The 8,528-nt window shown below is 35.1% G+C and overlaps 3 protein-coding genes across 3 annotated transcripts; 1 reads left to right on the forward strand and 2 right to left on the reverse strand.

Moving 5' to 3' along the window:
* Positions 1-287: 287 nt before the first annotated feature.
* Positions 288-2,474, reverse strand: LOC105209663 (probable cytochrome P450 303a1). The gene has a single exon (XM_011180197.3). It carries the CDS (start codon positions 2,197-2,199, stop codon positions 682-684), a length of 1,518 nt encoding a protein of 505 aa, XP_011178499.2. The 5' UTR covers positions 2,200-2,474; the 3' UTR covers positions 288-681.
* A 1,124-nt stretch (positions 2,475-3,598) lies between these two features.
* On the forward strand, positions 3,599-5,003 carry LOC105209664 (uncharacterized). The gene is made up of 2 exons (XM_054227662.1): positions 3,599-4,077; positions 4,469-5,003. Exons 1-2 carry the CDS (start codon positions 4,070-4,072, stop codon positions 4,989-4,991), a joined length of 531 nt encoding a protein of 176 aa, XP_054083637.1. The 5' UTR covers positions 3,599-4,069; the 3' UTR covers positions 4,992-5,003.
* A 378-nt stretch (positions 5,004-5,381) lies between these two features.
* On the reverse strand, positions 5,382-8,528 carry LOC105209665 (A-kinase anchor protein 10, mitochondrial). Its single transcript, XM_011180199.3, has 3 exons — positions 8,326-8,528; positions 8,048-8,266; positions 5,382-7,979 (listed from the first exon to the last, which is right to left on the reverse strand). Exons 1-3 carry the CDS (start codon positions 8,351-8,353, stop codon positions 6,106-6,108), a joined length of 2,121 nt encoding a protein of 706 aa, XP_011178501.2. The 5' UTR covers positions 8,354-8,528; the 3' UTR covers positions 5,382-6,105.

Here is an 8,528-nt window from a genome sequence, read left to right on the forward strand (position 1 = left end):
TTCGGAGATTATGCCTGTTCCCATGTGAACGCGTTTTCCCTAAATCACTTATAAAGTGTAAAACGTTTTCTGTCAAAACAGATGCTAGTTATTAAAGCCGATTATAGCGGTTGTTTTTATTTATTATGACCAATCAAATGTATCATCCATCCATCAGTTCATTTTAGCTAATTAATGAATATACTCATACGACTTACATACTCTCTCATAAAAACTTACTTTCTCTAATGACTTGGTAATCTCATCATTTTACATGTAATATATTAAATAAATAAAAGTGCTTTAAAGAGGAGGACAAATGAAAGTTGTTGTTTTATTTAATATGTATACTTAAATATGATTAGGAGAAATAAAAAGATCTATGATCCAATTCAATACAGATACTTATTAAAGCAACGGTTATTTAATGGTGTGAATTTGAAATTCAACTAACTTTTTTAAGAATACCTTTTAACTGAATACCTTGAAGTTGTGAATGCCATTCCGTTAATAATAAATAGACCCCGAATATTGCGAATTTTAAAAGAACCACACACCACTTTTCAAAGAGAAAAATTTTAGAATTAGACGAGAAATTCCTCTGAAATGATAATGTCTAAAATTAGGTTTTCTTTATTTACATTGCAAATGTTCATTATTCGAAAAATGTGTATAAATGTATCTAATGTATAAAACCAATTTTTACAAAGTTTTAGTAATGGTGTTTCTGGGAACAACATAAGCGCTGAAAGGTTTCACTGCAGCTGTTGCACCATCTAAGGGCTCTTCGTCAGGCATTTCTCCGGGTAGTGGCATAAAGCGGAAGTGTTGCAGCACTGTCGTTATGAATACAAACAGATTTTGCTTACCCAGTATGTCACCCATGCAACGATGCCGCCCGAACCCAAAAGGATTGTAGGCCTCCGGGATTTTCAATTTACCATCCATTAAATAACGTTCCGGTTCAAATTTACTTGGGTTCGGGAAATCATGCGAATTCATGAGCATGCCACGAAAACAAGCGATTACCATTGTGTCCTTCGGTATAGTAAACCCGCTGAGTCGTGTGTCACGCAAAGCCCGATGAGGGATACCAAAGGTGTTGCCCATGAACATTCGTACGGCCTCCAAAACGATCGCTTCACAGTATGGCAATTTCGCTCGATCGCTCCATTCCGGCAGCCGATCAACGCCGATGACTTCCTTTATCTCGGCAAAAGCCTTCTCCTGTATTTCTGGATTACGGACCATATGTAAAAAGGCGAAACCCAAACTTTTATTGGTGGTTTCGGAGCCGGCTAAGAACATATCTAGGCACACAGCTAGTAGTTGCTCTTCACTGACAAATTCACCACGTTTGGGATTGTCCAATTCCCTCAAATAACTATCCATCAAATCGCGGGGCATGTCATAGTTTCCGTACGTTTTGCGGTGATTTTCAACTTCTTTGCGTAAAAATGCATAAATGCGTTGATGACTTTCTACGAATGCGTTATATCCCGAATAGTTTGGTGCGATAAACCTGATAAAGGGGAAATGACTGAAAAGTGCCCCTACCATGTCCACGTTTTGGAACAATTCAAAAAACATGGTTAGTAGATTGGTTATTTCTTCACTTTTGCGGTCGTACCGTTTACTAGCCATCATGGACCATAGCGTATTTAATACATTCACTTTGAAAAAATCATGCATGGAGACTTCGGCCTGTTTACCACCCTGTTCGGCAACGATTTCCCTCAATTCTTCCAGCAAAAACGAGGCTTCATGTTGTATAATATTCACCATTCCAGCCCGTGAAAAGCCGAAATCCTTAAGATGTCGCAATATGAAACGACGTTGATCCACCCACAAGTCCTCGTCCGTCACCAAAATGCCTTTCTTCGAATTAAATGTTCTCATTCTATAGAATATACCATCTGGTTTGCCATCTAGATCCTCGTTAGTCATCATCTCATTTATGGTGTCGCTGTAATACGCGATCACAACTTTGTCTCTGCCGATCTTTAGACCGTATAGTCCATACGGATTTATGTAGAACTTGGCTAATTCGTCAACAACTTTGCAGAACATGCCACATTTTAATCTCAATTCGGAGATCTGCAGAGCGCAACCGACAATTGGATACCATTTTGGTCCAGGTGGGAACTTCGGTGGTTTTTTAACATCCCACAGAAGAAAGAGTAACACTAGTGTGCTAAAAAATATAACTGTATAAAACATTAAACGTTTTCAAGAGCGCGTAAACACCGTTTTTTGTTGTTTTTTCTTCTTTTTTTTTTCTTTTCTGCAACAACACTTCCGGGCAAGGAAAACGCAAACAGCTTTCACTTTTTTTCAATAGTTCGTTAGATAATTTCACTTCGCGTCGTCGCCACAAACTCACACTCTCACAAAACTGGCGCAATGACTTTATGCTGCAGTTGGAGTTCGCTTCATTCCGTATGGCTGGCGGTATGTTTTCCACATCTAACCTATTCTGTGAGTTTTAAATAACTGAAGTTTTTCCGACTGTTGCGTCATAATTTATAGTGGGTCAAGCGAACAAAATCTACATGATGCGAGTGCATATATAGTATGTGTATAAATTGAAATTTAAGAGTTTGTTTATACTCTCGAAACCTGTTGCGCACGAGTATAATAATTTTGTTCACTTAACGGTTGTTTGTAACGTCTTATTTTGAACAACATACATACATATATAAATACTACATATCGCATCTGACTGTGAAATGTTTGGATACAACTTGGTATACTGACCATATCTTACAATTTCCGTTTTTTTAGTTTAGTTTTTAGTTTTAATATTTCATGTTGAATATTATTTCCGAAATCGACATGTGATTAACTTAATGTCCCTTTCTTTATCTTGACAAACTTTTATGAACAGTATCTAAGTAGTAGAAGTACTAACTAGTAACACCTAGGTTTAAACAACAAATGTGTTAAAGCTGAACCTGAACCACTCTCTGAAGATATCGTTTCACCTTCTCGATATATATATAAAGAGAATTACATATTTCCAAATGGGTCGATCTAAGCCAATCCCGAAGCTCTACTTTCTTGAACTTAATTGTGAGTGTTTGAATACTTATAGTCGATTTCTAAATCGAAAGAACGAAAATTGATAATTTCGACTTAAAAAAAAAGCTGAGCGTGATAGACTGAGGGCCAACTATTATGCCGAGGTGAGAAATCACTGTAATAAGGTTGGAATATAATGAGTTGAAACCATATCAGTTTAAAAGGTTAGGTGTGTTTCAGAGTCCTAAATAAAATATACTTTTTTTAGATTATTCAATCATTACATTTGCGGCTACCATGCCACAACCTCAATTACTCACATACGATACATGATTTGTGAAAACTCCGAAGTTTTAAGGCATGTAGCTTATATTCAAGAGCGTCTCTAAATATAGCATTTTCAACCACCTGTGACAGCTTTTCCACATTAAAGACTCACAAATTCACACAAATGTATCAGGAAAATATGTACATACATATGTATGTATGTATATTTGTATTTGAAGGAGCACTTCAAAGTTTAAGTGCAAATGAAGTTTGCATAATCCCTACAACATATCGCACAAGCAATGCGAATATTCGAAGATGTTTCCAATATCACTCCTTGCTTATATGGATGCATTCAAACGGATAGTCCACATGTATTCATGCTTATGCATATCCGTGAATACGTAACCAGGTAATCGTTTTGTTTGTGTTTTTTAATTTTTTGTATGAAAGCAGTTCGGGTCTTTCAGGACCAGTATAACTTTGACTAAAACAGGAGAGTTGACTAAATACATGTTCCGTTATGCTCCTCGCCTGCATATTTATGCCAATCTTGTTTGCATGGACAACTGGTATTAATGGAAAACAGAGCGTACACTAACGATTTCGAACGAATTTTCACCAAATTAATTTTTTTCTTTTAGTTTGAAATATTCCAAGACGCAGGAGAGGATTCAATGTGAAAAACCGTGTTTTCATTTTCAAATCGCACGCTTTTAAAGCAGGTGGTGCAATATTTTTTAGCTTTGAACAAGATAAATATCTCATTGTGGTGTGCCTAGTCCTATAAATATTTAAAAAAATGTTAAAGTAAGTGGCTTTTGTGCTTAAACAGTAATGCGTGGCAGAGAAAACGTGCCCTTAGGGTGGTGATACTATTCAATATATTAATAAAGTGTTGTTGTTTATGTTTGTTTATTTATGTATGTATGTAGTCGCCTGTATACCGTTCGAGGCAAAAGTGTGAAAAATAAAAATATCATGCAAAACACAATTCTGTATTTAAATAATTCAAAAATTTCTACAATACAACGCAAAGTCGTTTAATTAATTTAAAAATATGTTATTTTTGGTATACTAGTTACATATTAAAAAAATTAAAAAACATACATATATTTTTTTAAACGGTAGTTAAAGAATGTACATATGTCAAATATGAAATTGTACGTTATTTATGTATAATATTTTGCAATTTTTGTAGGCTTATTTTACTTATGGCCATGGGCTTAGGCGCTATCTATATGGTTCACTTGCTTGCGCAGGACTATAACAGAATTCGGCAACCGGTCGCTGCAGCCGCCCGAGCAATTGTAAGTGCTAGTAATCCGATAACTCGTGCGAAGCGAGATAGCTATGCAGAAGATGCCAAAGTTCATAATTGGTTACATCCAACTATAAAAAACATGACAAACACAACCACCCTCAATATTGACTGGAAAATCATTCTGTCACGCGACCCATTCGAATGTCTGCAATCGCTGATATGCCAACTGATGGCAGGCGCAGAAAATCGTTCATATGAGGCCAAGTTGCTAATGGAATTTCTCGAAAAAACGGTAGTCTCTGCTCCAGTGGAAATTCGATTAGCCTTTAGTAGAGGATTAGCCCTGCGGAAATCTACAGAGAGCTGCTACAATGTATATCCTTTTTGCGTATACTCTGCGAAAACCATGTTAAGAGTTTTGAGATGGTTTGCGGATTCGCCAATAGAAGAAACCCCTTAACTTGATACACAAAGAAAGAACATTTTACAATTCTCAGAATAATATTTTTAACGATTTCATCATTACTTTTTCTTACAAAAATACACATTAATTATGAAATTTGAAAAAATATAAATATATTGCGTTTTACTTCTTCAATTGTAAATATTTTTGTATATTAGTTATTGATTATATTTTATTTTATTTGTTCATTTTATTATATTTTATTTGTGCTCAAAGTGAAAATAGTTTACGTCCTATATCCTGTAGATTACTGTCATATACTCATATTTTCAGCTCATGACTACAACAAATGCTTTGCTTTCCCGCATTTTATTGTTTCTCTACTAGTCCTAAATAACCTCACCCGTATTTCAATTAAACAAGATATAAATAACAACTATTGAAGAATCTAGAGGTAGCAAATTCAATTATCGGATTTTTATTCACATTTTCGAGTATATTTTATAAGAAAATAGTATACTACAGTTAATTAATAATATTTTAATAACCAACTGTTGATTAATAATTCAATTTAAACTGACCAATTAAAAGATATAGGAAACCGGATATGTCTGATTTTATATCCGGTTAACGACTGTTTTGTGCGGTCGCAACAAGAATCACAATAACTGTATCTAAAATATGGGGGAAAATACATGAATAATGTATATTCTTTTTATGGCTACTTGATTTACTAATTATGCACTTTGCAGTACAGAACTATACACCGATTTAAATAAAAAATTAATACAATAAAAACATGAGTATACTTTTGGTTAAGAATAGATATAAAAAACAGCATAATATATAATTTTAAATTATATAAACTACAATAAAATGTCATTTCAGCTCTTTGCATTCCATAAATGTTCTGAAATTAACTTAACTTGATTACATCTTATATGTATATTCGACATTCGCTTTTTACTGATCTTCTGAATATTGAGACAAAAGCACATGTGTGTGGACACAGATGTGCAAATTAACAGTCTATACAAATTTTTTTTGACTGGTAACATACCTTTTGGGGCATTCTTTTTAAAAAATTTTGACTAGCGAATGTAAATCGAGATTCAATAAACCAAACATATCTGTCTGAATCAATTTAAAGTGCGATAGTAAATAAAATGTTCTAATATTTTCCTGCGTTCTTGTTGTTAATAGCTGTAGTGGTATTTATTTGATCTTGTCCTAGAGTTACACTTGTCACATCCTTAATTATCATTTCTGCAACTTGCCATGCAATTTCTTCTTGAGCCCTTTCTTCAGGAAGATGTACCAATTTTCTCATTGCATTCTTAATCTTGTTGCCACTTAGTCTTAGCGGCCAATTGTGTTTACCACCACTAGCCGCCTCAGCCCCTACAGCATCAACTGCTTCGAAATCGCGTTCGTAGCGCCCTAATTCGTTAATGTGACCAAATTTAAGAGATACCCCATCTATTGATTGAGATCGACGCCATAATAAATTTGGATTTATTAAATGACGAGCGTCAATGTGCAAATCGGTACCTGTCGCTTGTGGAATGCTTTTTATTCTTGTTTGTGGTAACTTATTACCGTCCATTGCCAACAACGTGTTGTGTCTGAAGACTTCACGCTTGCTTTCATCACTACAATCTGAAAGTGTTTTTCGATGGAGTGTTTTGCCAAAAACCCCTCCAGCTGGAACAGAAGACGTAACTTTGTCGTCATCCGTTGAGGTTGCCGAAACATCCACTTCTCGTATTTTGAACTTAAGCTCTTTTACGTAGTTCTGAAAGAGTTGCGATTTCAGAAAGTCTAGGAAATATTTGCGTTCTAAATATTTCGCTACCAACTGTAAAGGTAAATCAAAACAGTATGCCACTCGATCATCAGCGCAAATATGCTCTTCAACTTGACTTCGGAGCCGATCTGATAGCCAAAAACGATTTTCAGACTGGAGTGAGAAAAATTTTTCGTAGATTATCATTGCATCGCTCTGAGCTTCCAATTGAGCAGTGTTTTTAAAGTTAGATTTATCTTTTTCCTGAGCAAAGACGTTTTGTCTATCTGAAACGGCAGGTATGTAACTCTTACGATAGTTTATGGCTGATGTCCAGAAATCAAGGCATTCACGTTCATTATGTTGTTCAAGAAATTCCATGAAGAAGAATAATGTGGCTTCACTATAAAGAATATCATATATTGACAATTGTGGGTTACAATTTTCTATCAATTCAACACTGTATTTGCCGTAAAAAGAGCTTTGCAAAAATTCATTTAGGTACACTCTTTCTAAATGATCCAAAACGTAACGCTGTGCTTCAACAAAGCATGTTGCCGGAATCGTAGGCATGGATTCCACTTCAGGTTGATTTGGTGTAGACATTTCTTTTACGATTTCAGTTCGTTGACATAACACTAATGATATGTCCGACAAAATATCGACAGGTAATGATATAAACTGCTTCGCATCCGCAATTAAATATTTTTGGTATATTGCAATTGCATCCTTGACGCTAGCGGGACCTATGCTTGTTTTAGTACCATTTCGAACACTGTCTGAATCGGAGCATGGCTTATTTTCACTATTTAAATTAATCGCACGCGTGTGTTCAGCACATTGGTGAATTTGCTTATTAGTTTCGGCATAAATTTTACTCTTTTCGTCATCTGTGAGCGGCTGACGCATGGATAAATCGTAAAAGCTTTTCAATTCAGGTACTTTATCATCATCTTGAGTACATGTAGCGTTGATTTCATCTTCATTTCCCAAATCTATTCGAGTAGTGTCCACTGTTTTAAATACCTTACAATTCTGTAACTCTTTCTTATATTCTAATGTTCCTTGTACACCACTTAGTTGTTCTCCCTCAGAGTAACCAAGTGCAGCAGTTTTAAAATTTTCAGTATCAAGGTAAAATTTGAGTAAAGGGAGTGCATTCATAGTGTCCAAAAATTGCACGAAGTAGGTGAGACAATTTGGATCACTTACTATTGACGAAATAGACATTGCCAGACGAGATTTATAGTGAAAAATATCTGCGAGGGTAAGTACACATACAGAATATATTATATATGGTCGTAATAATTTAAATATATATATTTACCATCATTTGATAATATGCTTCTACCACAAGAACTTTCATCTCCATCAATTGTGTCAACGTCTGCACTTATTTGCGATAGTACATCATCGCAAAAGCTAGAAGATGAATGTAAGGAGTGACGTTTATTGTCCGATTCCCTGTAACCCAATCCTAATTCTGCCAGATCGCCACATGACTTTCCAAAAGGATCGTCTGTCCCAGCTGCTCGGCAACGTAACCCTACAAAATAATACGGTACTTAAAGTTAAACTCTTGTTGTGTTTGCATTTTAATGTTACCTTTTCGCTTCTTAAAATATTTCAGCATCTTGAAATGCTCTATCGGTATCCATACATCATCCAATTAAACAAATTGCTAAATTACGTTTTTCGCCTGCGATGCTTGTAATCACTTGTAATTTTCACTGTGTTTTCTTTTTGAATAAATTTCTCCAATTTTGTTTTCATCACCTCAAACGTCAACCAAAACCAGAGTATTCAAC

Source organism: Zeugodacus cucurbitae, chromosome 3 (genome assembly GCF_028554725.1).
Source record: "Zeugodacus cucurbitae isolate PBARC_wt_2022May chromosome 3, idZeuCucr1.2, whole genome shotgun sequence".
In the NCBI taxonomy this organism is placed as follows: Eukaryota; Metazoa; Arthropoda; class Insecta; order Diptera; family Tephritidae; genus Zeugodacus; species Zeugodacus cucurbitae.